This window comes from Mustela putorius, unplaced genomic scaffold (genome assembly GCF_011764305.1).
Source record: "Mustela putorius furo isolate JIRA1106 unplaced genomic scaffold, ASM1176430v1.1 tig00537227_pilon_pilon_pilon, whole genome shotgun sequence".
Taxonomy (NCBI): domain Eukaryota; kingdom Metazoa; phylum Chordata; class Mammalia; order Carnivora; family Mustelidae; genus Mustela; species Mustela putorius.
Genome location: NW_025422368.1, coordinates 21,569,343 through 21,584,056, shown reverse-complemented (window position 1 = coordinate 21,584,056; position 14,714 = coordinate 21,569,343). Strand labels below are relative to the sequence as shown.

The 14,714-nt window shown below is 40.9% G+C and overlaps 2 protein-coding genes across 3 annotated transcripts in view; one reads left to right on the top strand and one right to left on the bottom strand.

The window, feature by feature from the left end:
- The window catches only part of LOC106004062, a 29,989-nt gene extending 21,985 nt beyond the window's left edge, over positions 1–8,004 (bottom strand). The window contains exons 1-3 of the mRNA XM_045073249.1: positions 7,812–8,004; positions 6,724–7,715; positions 5,630–5,708 (exon numbers count right to left, since the gene is read on the bottom strand). Coding sequence (XP_044929184.1) covers positions 6,808–7,715; positions 7,812–8,004 — 1,101 coding nt within the window. The 3' untranslated portion in view covers positions 5,630–5,708; positions 6,724–6,807. The remainder of the gene's footprint in view (positions 1–5,629; positions 5,709–6,723; positions 7,716–7,811) is intronic.
- Positions 7,405–14,714, top strand: part of BCAT1 (branched chain amino acid transaminase 1) — a 112,476-nt gene continuing 105,166 nt past the window's right edge. The window contains exon 1 of one of the 2 annotated variants that reach the window (XM_004775995.3): positions 7,405–7,532. In XM_004775995.3, the coding sequence (XP_004776052.1) occupies positions 7,527–7,532 (6 nt within the window). In that variant the 5' untranslated portion in view covers positions 7,405–7,526. The remainder of the gene's footprint in view (positions 7,533–14,714) is intronic. The other variant, XM_004775993.3, reaches the window with a different exon arrangement.

The window sequence follows — 14,714 nt, the reverse complement described above, 5'->3', positions numbered from 1 at the left end:
AGCTCATATTATCTCTGCTGCAGTTTGTTAGCAAAAAGATGACTTAAAATCATGGACAATTGTCTGTCTTTAAGTTTTCATAGGTAATTGTTATGGTAGCTTTCAAAGTCTTTGGTAACCTGGAACTTTAAAATAAAGTTTTACTTGGATGATAAGTAAGATTAAATTCACTGGACATTTGGGTCTTTTCCAAATAGGATAAAGTGCTAAAGCATTGATTACTGGACATAAGTTTGTGCTTTTGACTTATTATTGCAAAGACACTAAGGATATTTGGGGCTGTTGGTAAACCTGCTTTTGTACTTAACTAGTTCGTAAATTCGCCACCTAAAGCGTTCAGGTCCAACAGTTCACAGTTGGTTCCGACTTAGTTTTCACTGGAGACTTAAGTTTCTAAGAGTTAAAATTCTGCTAAATGGAATTAAGGCTGATGGAAATAAGGGAAGCAACTGTGTATGGAGAAAAGTGGGAGATATGTAAGAAAGATATAAGGAATGGGAGTGCATTTTTGTTGAAGGTAAAAAAAAAAGGTAATTTTGTCCTAAATGCGATAGTTGTCTGGAAAGAAATGGCTTGGGATGAATGTAAACCTGAATGCAAAGGCAATTTGTAGAAGGTTTGGGAAGGGAATCTTTGGAAAGGAATTTTAGGTGTGATCAGGATGGACGAAGATTGAAGTTAATGGATTTTTAAAAGCACATTGTTATTAAGACTGAAAGTCTGCTTTCTCTAGATTAAAAAGACAAAGTTTTCCTGAACTGTTGGTCTGTTCTTGATAAGAAAATGTAAAAAAAGTTGTTTTCCTCTTTTCTTTCTCCAGAAAACCCAGTTTCTATATTTTGCCTTTATTAGGTCTTTAATAATCCCTAATCCTATTTAGTCATGTGCTTTAAAACTTTCTAAGGTTTTGGGGTGCCTGGGTGGCTCAGTCGTTTGGTTGAGTGTGTCTGTCTTTGGGTGAGGTCATGGTGTTAAAGAATTTTGTTTCCTCTAGTGCCCATGGTTCTTGGTCACAGCACTTTGAACAATGAAGGGGTAGAGCAGATGAAGAGTGGTACGCAGCAAAGCAAAGTTTACTGATGATACATTAGCCACCAAGGAAATTCAAATCAAAACCACATTGACATACCACCTCACACCAGTTAGAATGGCCAAAATTAACAAGGCAAGAAACAACAAATGTTGGAGAGGATGTGGAGAATGGGGAACCCTCTTACACTGTTGGTGGGAATGCAACTTGGTGCAGCCAAGTTTGGAGAAGAGTATGGAGACTCCTCAAAAAATTAAAAATATAGCTGCCCCATGACCCGGCAATTGCACTACTGGTTATTTATCCCAAAGATACAGATGTAGAGAAAAAAGGGCCATATGTACGCCAATGTTCATAGCAGCAATGGCCACAATCACCAAACTGTGGTAAGAGCAGAGATGCCCTGCAACAGATGAATGGATAAAGATGCGGTCCATATATGCAATGGAATATTACTCAGCTATCTGAAATGATGAATACCCAACTTTTACATCAACATCGCTGGGACTGGAGGAGATTATGCTGAGTGAAATAAGTCAAGCAGAGAAAGTCAATTATCATATGGTTTTGCTTACTTGTGGAACATAAAGAATAACATGGAGGACATTAGGAGAAGGAAAGGAAAAGCGAAAGGTGGGAAACTGGAGGGGGAGATGAACCATGAGAGACTATGGACTCTGAGAAACAAACTGAGGGTTTTAGAGGGGAGGGGGGTAAATGGATGGGTGAGCCTGGTGATGGGTATTAAGGAGGGCACGGATTGCCTGGAGCCCTGGGTGTTATATGCAAACAATGAATCTTGGAACACTATGTCAAAAACTAATGATGTATTATATGGTGACTAACATAACACAATGAGAAAAAATTTTTTTGTTGATTTATATAAAAGCTTACTGATGATAGATATTGAGGAGGGCACAAGATGTAATGAGCACTGTGTATTGTATAAGACTGATGAATCACTGACCTCTACCTCAGAAACCAATAATACATTATATGCTAATTGAAATTAAATTTACTTTAAAAAAATTTACTTTAAAAATTTACTTAAAAAAAAAAAAAGTGAAGTTTATTGAGTGAAAGTATAAAGCTCCCAAAGGAGGAGACGTGAGAGAGGTGCTGATTTCCTATTACGTCCAGGGGTTTTATGGGCTCTTTGCCACGGCCTGCTTTAATCTGATTAATCCCCATGTGTCTGTCACCCAATCAGGTTTTTGTCTACGTGGGAATGTCTACCTTTCCAGGGTGGTGTAAGATCCCCTTAAGGGTGGTTTCCTCTTGGTGGTGGAGGGGGGCTTGTCTCTGCCTGCCTTTTTTCAGATTGGCCTTCATTCCTGGAATTGAGCTAGGCCTCGGGCTCCCTGTTCAGTAGGGAGTTGGCTTTCCTCTCCCACTGCCTCCCCCATGTGCATGCCTGCCCATGAATACATGCTCTCTCTCTCTCAAACAAATAAATAAAATCTTAAAAAAAAAAAAAAGTATTTCTAAATTTTAACAAACTTCCCCAAGATTTAAATTCTAAATGAAGTCTTGTTGACTAATTAGGCTTGTTTATTTGGTATGTTGCCTTCTGGCCTTATGGTCATCATCACCCAATATTTTGATTATTGAAATGTAATGTGTCATAGAAATACCTGAATTTCCTTGTCAATTGTATCATAATGACCTCAGATACAAAGTCCATTTCTGAGTTCTTGTTATTTATAATTGTTCTTACTTCTTGCAAAATCTCATCTTCAAGGAGATGACTGAAAGGAATTTTAGGATAAATATAGGGATTCAATATCTTTAAGATCATAAAACTAAAATGCATAAGAATTTCCAAAACTAAATGCTGCATTCAAAAAGAACAAGAATTAGTAATATGGGACTAAACGAACTAAAAAGATTATTATAGTTTTGTGACTCTTGATTGAAACATTGCTGGATCTTTAATGTTCGCTCTTGCAGATTAAGGAAACTTTCTCTTAAGATATCTATGACTTGGGGCGCCTGGGTGGCTTAGTGGGTTAAAGCCTCTGCCTTCGGCTCAGGTGATGATCTCGGGGTCCTGGGATGGAGCCCCGAGTTGGGCTCTCTGATCAGCACGGAGCCTGCTTCCCTTCCTCTCTCTGTGCCTGCCTCTCTGCCTACTTGTGATCTCTGTCTGTGAGATAAATAAAATGTTTAAGGAAAAAAAAGATATCTATGACTTGTAGAAATATGATAAAGTATTCCTTTGTGAACAAATTCATTTAACTTTTCTCTCTACCTGAACCCTCTGAAATTTAAAAAAGTCTCAGTAAGTATTCTTTCTTCCATGGCAATCATAGTTATTTACATAAGTTCAGTCAATAATAACCTGTTCTCCCTGTAACCGGATATCCTTGTAAACATTGGTTATTTTACCAAGGCTTTGACTGAAATGTCATATTTGAGAGAGACATGAATAGATTCAGATATGACCAGACAGCTTTAGGGAACTACGGTTGACTTTATGAAACATGGAGCCATAAATCTCCTTAGAACTGTTGGCCTGATCCCTTGCCTACGGAGCTCCTGGCAGCCTCACCAGGTGAGCAAAGAATGTCACTTCCTGGCAGGTATAGGAACATCAGGATATACTGGGGACTTTGTGAAGAATTTCCCCAAACCTCCAGGTGTTGCAGGCATGTCTGATGGCAAGTACTTGGCTTTGCTTCTGGCCTAGAGACTCTACTAGAAGTTCAATCTAGATTCCTTATAAAAGTTCCAGCAAAGCGACTTTATTTATTTATTTATTGCAAAGCGGACTTTAAAAGAGCTACAGGGCTGGGGCCCCTGGGTGGCTCAGTTAAGCCTCTGCCTTCAGCTAAGTCATGATCCCAGTTTCAATGGATAAGGAGTCTGCTTCTTCCTCTGCCCCTCCCCCTGCTCATGTTCTCCCTTTCTCTCTTTGCCTCTCTCAAATAAATAAATAAAATAAGATAAAAACAAATCTATATGGCCAATTGCTCTTCTTGTTCAGCTTATGGATTAGGCCAGGTTTGTTTAAACTGGACTTGTTTTGCATGCAAATCAGTCCTGATTTGACTATCTCTGATTAAACATGAATAAATTTATATTTCAATAACCCACCTTTGTGGATGTTAAATTCCAGTTCTGATTGTCTTTAAATGTTTGTTTTTGCCTAAACCAGACAACTTGAGGTCAGCTTCAAAAAAATTGCCCCAAAACTCTGTATAGAGTTTTTGTGCCTGTTGCTCTATGGGCATTCAAGAGGATCCCTCAGCCTCCTTCAAGGGCCCTCCCACTTATTTATGTGAAACAATTAAAGATCTCCGGTTCTTAATAAGGGCATGTAATCCCCTTATTAGGTAACCCATATGATAAATTTAACCATTTTATGGACTATAATCTAGGTCACCTAGGCCTTTAAATGTACTACCTTCACATCTGAGATTATCAGTTTAACTCTAGGGATGCCCTTGACTCTTACACGGATTCACAGGATCAGATAATATGTTTTAAATGTTTTCCTTTAACATATTATCTTCCCAAAAAGGCCACAAGTTCTCCACATTTCACTAACTTAAATGACCAATCAGAGAAGCAAAATAAACTTTTCCATCCAATTAGCTGTTAGCACCCTACTAGATGCTGGTGAATAGAGACTTGTTCTACCCGCCTCCTGATTACGACAACAATGTCATCCTCATGTCTAAAGGAGGAACCATAGCTTTTGCCTCCACCATCCAAGGAATTCCAGGCACGACAACAGGTTTACAATGGACATAACTGTATCTTCTTAGTTTGTATCTTCTTAGTTGAGCCTTAAATGACACCTCACAGATGTTAGATGTACTCAATGCAGAATTAAGTCAAGCCAGAGTGGGGCTTCTCCAGAACTGGGCGGCTATTGACTATCTACTACTGCTACATCATTTGGGGTGTGAGGAGGTTCCTCCCATGTGTTGTTTTAACATTACAGGTAACTCCTACAACGTGTCCCATTTCATAGAGGACATTTGGGATCAAGTGAGTAAAATATGGATGCCCATTGGTCTATTTAACCAACTTGGTGATTGGGGATCCTTATCTAAGGGCTATGATCATAATTTTGAGCCTACTACTTACTTTATGCACATCCTTTTGCATGTGGTGATGCATGTACCATTTACTGTCCATCACGCCCCCTAGAGCCACACTGCAGGCCCTTGGACCTACCTGTAAATAGATTCTAACTGCCACACCGCAGGCAGCCTCATTCAGTGGGAAGCAGCCAGAGAGGTTGTTCCATTCCCTAAGGGCAGTTAGAGTTATTACTGCAAAGGGGAGGAATGAGTAAGGGACAGGCCCGAGAGAGATAGGTGGGGGCTACATGCTCAGGCTTACAGAAATCCCAGAAATGCCGAGGATTAATGAAACCAGAAGTAAGGGAACATAACCAGACCACCTGGTTTGTCTTAAATATCAGAGACAAGATATTTGAGGGAGAAGTAATTGTGGCAATATCTTGGTGGTAACAAGAAGATTTAAGTTCCTTGGTCAGATTTCTATAAAAACCTGACCTTTATGGCAGGTTTGTGGCAACCCACTGGAGACCTCTCTCCCTCTAGAGAGCTTTCTTTCTGTTCTCACCTTCTCTTAATAAATGACTTCACCCTTTTGTTTCTGTGAGATTCATTCTTCGGTTCTGCCAGACAAGAACCCTCTAACCCTGTAACAATATCAAAAGCATCCTTAGGAATCATTGACAGGCATGCTCTAGAATTTACATATTAATCCATTCAGGTCTATTGCCCTATCATGCATGCTCTTTTCCCTTACCATGTGTTATTTTCTTATAAAACTTACTACTTACTACTTGATTTTAAAAAATAACATTTTTACAGAGATAGAATTCATGTATTATACAATTCATCTATTTAAAAGGTATTATACACTGGTTTTTAGTATGTTCACAGAGTTGTGCAACCAGTACCACAATCTAATTTTAGAACATTTTAATCACCCTCAAAAGAAACTCTGTACCCATTAGCAATCACTCCTCATTACCCCCTTTCCCTAGACTGGCAATGACCATCTGTTTTTCTGTCTCTGTGCATCTTTGTATTCTAGACATTTCAGAAGAATGGAATCATACAATATGTGGTCATTTGTGACTGTCTTATTTCATTTCATATAATGTTTTCAAGGTTAATGCATGTATGTTGGCATGTATCAGTAATTCATTTCTTTTATTGCTAAATAATATTTCATTGTATAAATCTATTCATTCGTGCATGGACATTTTGCTACCTGAATAAATGTTTATTTTGTTTCCCACACTAAAATATGAATTTAATGTGCCTAAGAACATTTTTTTTTTTACCACTTACTTTATGCCTAGAATCTTGCCCAGCATTGGAAATGTAATGAGATCAATACATTAGATGAATGATTTAATCATTCATTCACCTAACCAACATTTGCTTAGCGCTGCCCCCCACCCCATTTGTGTTCAACATTGGGATATGTTTTCAAGAATCTCATAATCTTATTAAGTATCACCTGTGCAAACAAGTACTTAAAAGAAAATGGATTTTAATAAAGGGTATGAACAAAGCCTAGTGCGTAGACAAAAGGTTCAGGTTTGCTTGAGAGACTCAGCAAGGACTTCCTAGCAAAGTCAGAAAATTGACAGAGTGAGCCATCAACCAGGACGGTATTTTGGCAACGTCGGGGAGCCTAACCTGGAATGGAAAAGTAGCAGTGCTGGAACTCTCGTGCAGTGGGGAGGCATCCTACAGAGGATCAACTGGGCCCGCAGGCAACGTTCAAATCAGAAATAATTCTATACACTCAAAGGATTCAGGATTCTTTTTCCAGAGCCAGATGGTGGCATCTGAGGATAGGCTGTATACGTGAAACAGTGGGAGAAAGGAAGACTGGAAACATTTAAAAACCAGACACATGTTCTTTCCATTAGAAAGCAGGTTTAAAATGTTCTGGCTTTTGGTGATGGGAATCCACTGCACAATGCCGAGCAGCACGTGCGGGAAAGTTACTCCGGGGGCAGCGGGAAGCGAGGCGGGCAGGCAGCCGGCTAAGCAGGGAGTGGCAGTCAGGATCGCTTCCTCGCTCTCCTCGGCATCCCGACACTCGCAGGCAGTAACCGAGGGGCAACATGTGCAGACGTGTCGGAAACGCGGGCACCCCCGGAGCAGGCGGTGAGGGTGGCTGGAGCCGGCGCTGGGTCTGCCTCCCGCGCTGGGAGAGACTCTGCCGTCCGGCGGGGGGCGGTCTGGGGGAAACACAGCCTCCTCACTCTTCCTGCTGATGCAATCTGCGAGAGAGCCCGCGATCTCGGCCGCGGGAGGGCCCGGCTGCAGTCCCGCCCGCCACGTGTCGCCGCCGCCACCCCGCGCGCTGCCCCGGGCATCCATTCCCGCCGCCGCCGCCGCGCGCTCCACCCGCCCGCGCACCCCGCCCGCGCCTAGGACGCAGCCGGCTCGCCCTCCGCGCGGTCGCAGCGGTCCCCACGGCCCACGGAACCATGAAGGTAACTGCTTCCGATTGGGGCTGTGTTTTACAAAAACGCGTGTGTGCCCTGAACCTGCGAGTCCCCAGAGACCCGCAGTCGGCAGAAAGGGGACGGAAGAAAGACCCCCGTGGTGTGTTTCCGCGCCAACCGGCTCCGTACCTTCTTTGTCCGTCCTCGCGGGTCGGGACCTCCCATTCTTTCCTTTTCAAACTTGCTCACAGGATGTGCCTCCTCAGGCTTTTTCACCGGGGCAGGGGTGAGCGGAGATGAAAGGCGGCTCGCAGCTCCCTCCCCTACCTGTTTCGAAGTTTGGAGAGGAAGAGGAAGCTTCTTTCAATGGGCAAGATGCACAGGAGGTGGGGGTTCGGGGGACGAGGTCTTGGGGTGTTTGTGGCGGCAAAGAGGGGTTTCCTGGCGGGTGTCTGTGCTGAAGGAGGGAGGTGCAGAGCCAGGGGATGAGGGTAGGACAAGGGAAGGAAAGCTGCCTCATCGCTATATTAAAAGCAGAAGCCTTGTCTTTTGCTTGTGGAAATACAAGCTTCTACGAGCTACAAATCATATTAGCCTAAGGTCATTCTTTTATTAAACTGTGTGAGCAGCCCTAATGGTTTTCATTCTTATGCTAATCAAGGGTAATTAGCCTAGCTGCCTATTCTGATGGTTTGGGTGTAGGAAAAACACCGGTGTCTTCCTGTTCCTACACCTTGGAAGACTGCAATGACGTTAAAAACTGAAGACCCGCTCCCCCCCACCCCTTTTTTTTAAAGGAAAGTAAAGGATGAGCTGGGAGTCCTACCATCTAACTATCTTGGGAGGGGGCGCCTGGGCGGCTCAGGTCCCGATGCCCGGATCCTGGGATGGAGGACCCTGTGGGGCTCCCAGCTCACCCGGGAGCCTGCTTCTCCCTTTGCCCTCAACCCGCTGGTGCTCTCTTTCTCTGTCTCTCTCAAATAAATGAATAAAAATGTCTTGGGAGGAAGAGATATGCAACCTGAACTTTTAGGAGAAATAAACCCACGTTTCCAGGTTTTGAAGGAGAAAGATTGAAGTAATCTTCTCAACTGCACTTTCCTATCCATCCCCATTCACAATTCCACTTACAAGAAATAATATGTAAATGGTGCCTCTCTCACCAAACAAAAATTTCTGCTAAGATTAATGGGGAACTGAGTGGAAACACTGTTTTGTGTTGAGATGAGATCATGCAAATGTGCTGTGGTGAAAAATTTAGCAGCCTTTCCTTCCACAGTCAGATATTTTACTTCTGCCCTGCTCATTCCTGTCTAATTTCAACTGAAGAATACACTCTGGTCACATATAGGGTAGTGAGTAAAAGGAGAAAATTATGAGAATAAACACTCTTGTTTTTCCAGGTTTCCCTGTGCTATGTGGAGTTGTAGTTGATTTTGCATTTTTGTAAATTCATGCCTGCCTTAATGTGAGTCCCAAAACCCCTTTTACAAGGTACTTTTTTTTTTTTAACAAGGTACTTTTAACACAGGAAGGAGAAGATATCTTCAAGTAGTCTCATATCTCTTTTCTGATATTTCACTGAGATTGGGAATGAAAAGATTGTTTTCTAGGCATGATCTAAGAAGTACATGACGTTCCTTTAAGTTCGTTGTTATGACAAACACTTTTCTACTTTCCTTTCATCTATTATTATTTTTTTTAGATGTTATTTGCACTTGGCACCAAAATAGGCTCTGTCCTTCGCACATTTTCCAGACATGGCTCCCTTCCCTGGGAGCATATATTTTAAGATGGACACATAAAGCATGGGCCACTGAATAAGAAAATTAGCATATATATTGAATAGAATGTGTATAAGAATAGTAAGTACATGTTATGATTGACTAAATTAATGTGGAGAATGAAGAGCCATATTTCTGAAGGGATAAAGACAAGAGAAGTCATTGTCAAGGATGTATAGTTAAGTGAAGGAAGTGAGAGGGCTTGACAGGCAGTGAGGGTAGCGAAGGCTGTTTGTGTGTGTGCCTGGCAGGGAGAGGGGTTTACTTTTCAGACACAGGATGTGGCCCCTCAGGCAAGGCTCAGGGATGCATGGCTAGTGCAGGAGACATAACAAAAGGGCACTGGTAGAAACAGGTGCTGAGAAAAAAGGAAAAAGGGAGGGGAAAAAAAGACAAGAATTTAATTTGAACTTATATTTCATTTAGTGAGTTTCCATAATAGTCCATTTCATTTGATTTTAGAACTACGGAGAGAAAGGAAAGAAAGAAAAATTTCCATTTGTATGCAAGAATTTCTTCTGCTCATTGAACCCTGAGAAGGTCTCATGATTTGAAACGGGTTTAAAACCTTATGAAACTTGAAAATAGTCATTTGATAATTATAGAGATTTATGCGAAGAATGAAAAACAAGTTGTGGTTTTCTTCAGTAGTTGTGTTGCAAGGGCCTGTTTAGCCAGAGCAGCTCCATCCTGACCCTGCCCCCCCCCCAGGCCATCTTTTGCAGAGAACTTACTTAAAAAAACTAGTCCTGGAAACCAGTCCCAGGTAACAAAGCCCAAATACAAGGGCGGGTCAGACCAGGTGGAGGTATTCAATCAGTGAGGGTGCATTGTTTTCATAAATTTCACAAATTGTTCAACAATTTCACAAATTGTTTTCATAACTTTAGATTTTATTCCTTATTTCAGGTCAAAACTTTGAGTTATATAGGGGATGAGCAGTAACTTTCCCTCTACCCTTCTAGGTTCTTGGCTGAGACCCCCTTGTAATAAAACACAGACTAACAGGAGAAAAACGAACAAACATTTAATAACATGTGTACCTTCTATATACATCTAGGAAAAGTAACTTCCCAAAATGGCCCAAGCTACCATCTTAAATATCAACTTCAGCTAAAGACAAAGGAAAGAGGTTGGAGGTGTGGTGAGAGGGGGAGCCAGGCTTGTAAGTTTTCAGGCAAAGCTGAGTAAGTAAGGAATGGCTGCAGATTTATATCAGTACCTTCTCCATTGATGTGTTTTGACATTTAGTTATCCTTCTCTTCAGAGAAGACATACCCTGTACAGGAGTGGGAGTCTCCCCGAAAAGTGGACGTTTCCTTTACAAATGTAGATTTCCTTCAAATTCCACTTTGTTTTCAGAGATTGCTCTGTGTCTGACTCTTCTCAAAAATAACCAGTCCAAGATAATTATTATGCCAAAGAGGCATATTTTTGGCATGGCATATTCTACTCCCCTTAAGCTTCTTATTTCTAATATTAAGATTCAAACCAGTGAAGTGAAGAGTTCGATAGTAGTGTTATTAACCTGAGAAGCCTGGGCTTGGGAGTAACAGTTTCTGTGCATCAATGAAAACTTGTTTCTAAACTGCCCATCTTTAGTGTTTGGGTTGGTCATATCTTTTGAGGTTTCATGTTGTCTGCTTCTTCAAATGACCTCTTCTCAGTGGGTGTAGGAAGATGGAAATTAAGAGCTTTCTTTTTTTTCCTTTAGGCTTGGCAACCACAATTCCTATAAATGACAGGTGCCACCCTAGGAAAACCCAGTGGAATGTTCATCCTTCTGCCTAAGCGGATTTGGTTATCATATGATGGAGAGAATCTAGGACCTTCTATGATAGACATTATTATCTGAGGCATCGTCTACTTTCTGTATAGTACTATAATTCTTGCTGAGCACAGGAGGAATCTGTCTGGTCTGCTCACTTTCCAGTTGTAAATGTGGGCAGTGTGTGTGTAACTTTATTCCCTCAACAGTTGTCCAAATGCTTTAAACACTGATGGGCTTTCCAAGCCTCTGTAGCCCATTTAGTAATGCATGTCTGTGTCCTTTCCGCTAATGCCTCTGACCTTGCATTTTGCTTAAATCAACTGAGATATAAATGTGAGGCACAACTCAAGGTTTTTAAGTGTTTCAAAATGAAGCATTTGGGATGCTCTGATTTACAAATATGACTTTGCAAATATCTGCAAACATTTTAATCCTAAAATCTGGTCGGGTTCACCCCAGCAATGGTGAATGCAGAGCCAAAAGCAGAATCTATAACATCAGATTCAAGTGCCGATTGGACCTAGGCTTCTGATTAGTCCTCTCAAATCCACAAGCTGAAGAATATTACCTCTAGAAATTGAGCATTTTTATTTTATTTTAATTTAAGATTTTATTTATTTATTTGACAGACAGAGATTACAAATAGGCAGAGAGGCAGATAGAGAGGAGGAGGCAGGCTCCCTACTGAGCAGAGAGGCCAAGGGGTGGGTGGGGGCTCCATCCCAGGACCCATTGATCATGATCTGAGCGGAAGGCAGAGGCTTTAATCCCCTGAGCCACCCAGGCACCCTGAACATTTTTATTTTAAAGATAACTTAGAAATCAGATCACCATATTAATACAGCATAGCCCATCACATAAATGTTTTTCTCTTGTCATACTGGCTGTGCTTTTTTTGTGAGAGAAGCTATTTTGCAAAAACACTTCTTGTGTTTGGTGATTACTGGGAGAGAAAAAATCTTAAAAAGATATTCATGCTTCCCAACAATACAGGAAAAAAGTCAAAGAGAGAGAAAAGGGAAGACAAGTTAAAAAAAAAAAAAATAGAGGAAATTTTAGTACCACAAGCAATAATCCAGGGAGTACTGGAAAACACATGATTCTTTGTCATTGAAAAATTGCCAAATACTTATGAAATCCAGCTAGTTGCCTTAACACTTGTCATGTCGTTCATCTGAAAAGAACCAGTTTATTAGATCTTTATTTTGATAGGTAGATCTGAAAATTTGATCAACTGCATTTATAGTCTATCCTAATCCAAGAAATGCTTTTACTATTTTAACTGTAGATGGTTATTTGTTTTAGGAAGCACTAAGAAGCCTAGGATTTAATTAGAACATTCAAATTCTGTCTGACTCCCCGTAAGTCTAGACAGAAGGAGCACCTGTTGGGATGTTCTAGGCCAAACATGCCACCGATATCTCTTCCATGACCAGAAAGCTCTCCACACAGTTTGGGCATGAGGACAAGGATGGATTTGCACAGGGTGATCATTGAGCAGCTGTTAGCATTCACCACCACTACAGTAAAGGATGATTTTGCCTAGTACATTTTATTGTAGCTGATTCAGATTCACAGTTATATTGTTTTGATTTTAGCACTAGATATTAATTCAGGAATCTGAAATCACAGTAAATGTCAATTTGAACTTTGAAGATAAAAAGTAGAGTTAAAATGGAGCTATAGAATTTATGGTGGAAGCATAATGCATCCCTCTGGGATTCCATGGTTTTCAACGCTATGAATGTTACGTCTACTTGCAAGCTTAGTGCTGGCGTTTATAGAAGAAATGCATCCACGCTTGAAGAAGGACTTCTTTGCTTAAGTAAGATAATGATGCTTAATATTTCTAGATGCCATAGAAATTATATAACATTGAATTGTAACCTCAGAACATTTGTGTTTTGCATTGCAACTATTATTAACCTCATTTTACAGACAAGAAAAATAAAGATCAGAATACTAGAATCGCTTAAGATCACAAAGAGCAGGGGTGCCTGGGTGGCTCCTGCCTTTGGCTCAGGTTGTGATCCCGGAGTCCTGGGATAGAGTCCCCTGTCCCATGTCTGGCTCTGCGGGGAGTCTGCTTCTCCCTCTGACCTTTTCCCCTCTCATGCTCTCTCTCACTCTCTCTCTCTCAAATAAACAAATACAGTCTTTTTAAAAAAATCACAAATAGCAGAGCACAATAGAAACTAGATATTTTGAGTCCCAGTCCAGCATGCTATCCACTTTACCAGTGCTTCTAGGATCTCTTGGGTCTGATAGCATGTTGGAAATCTTATGAAAAGTATAAACAATCTCTCCAGCAAAACATACAAATGCACATAGGCATACAATTTTGAATCTCGGTTATTTGTTATTGAACCAGGACAGTGGAGTCCATATAGCATGGGAAACTGAGGGAGAATACTGAAATGATCTAGTTATTTAGAGCACTAGAGACCTATTGGCTCTTGCCTCCGTAGTCAGGTGAAGTATGAGTATATATACATATGTCTGTGTGTGTGTGTGTTTTATTTATACATTTAAACACCATCCTTTGAATACTGAAAAACCCCAAATAATCATCTGCCTATGACTCAAACAGAAAGGCAGTTTCCTTGTTTTTTAGAGGCATGTGAGCTATCAGTTTCTTATGTTTTATTTCATAAAAGATCTAAGGTGTATAATGTAGGAAAGGAATACAATTTTTTTCCAATACCCTCTTAGGTTCTGTACCTGGGGGCATGCAAATTAGACTAACAAAAGATAGATTAACAAGAGAGGAACAAGTTTATGAGCTCCTGTAGCATACATGCACATGAGAGAAATTCAGTGATGAGTAACTCAAAGGGTGGTTAGGACTTGCACTTATACAGCATCTTAATGAAGAATGATAAACTTGTAGAAAAGTAACATGGATAGGGGCATAGGTTTTAGGCTTCCAAGTGCATCAAACTGGGGGCAGTTGAATACCTTGGGGGAATCCAAGGAAGTCAGGATTGTTTGTGCAGGTCCATCTCACTGCTGACTTTCTGTCTTAATGCTGTAAAATTTTCTCAGAAGTATCTGCTTTTAGTCAAAGAAGGGAAGCTCCAGGAAGGCTTTTTTTCTGCATCTCTTGGATCTCAATTGCTGTTAGCTCAAGGTAATCCTTATGTCAAAGGGGCATATTTTGATCTCTATAGTATTCATAGAAAAGGACTTGACTTATAGAATCTGGATCCTAATAGCTTTGGTCGCAATCTAGTTTTGAAGTGTGTGCATGGTTGTTTGGTTAAACAGGGTTAATACATAATTTTTTAGTAGAGTTTAATAGTTTAATAGTTTCCTATTTCTTAGATATAATTCCCTGTTAGTGCCTGTCAAAGGGGCAGGCCTACAAGTCCATGTTCCTACCAGGTGACCCCACCTCAGCCACAAGCTGATTGTAGGAAGGGTGTATATTTGACCCAGCGTCAGCCATCTCTTACTTCTTATTCTCTCATCTCCCCCCATTCAATGATATCCTACCCTGTGGATTCTCTTTTCTCTATATCTATATGTTTTCTCTTTCCCATTGCTAATGGATTGATTTATGCTCTCGTTACTTCTTGCTTGAATTATTTCTGGCTTCTCAACTGGTCTCAAGCTAATTTTCCTATGGCACTCTTTTAATTATGTCATTTGTTCTCTCAGAATACCTCTATGACT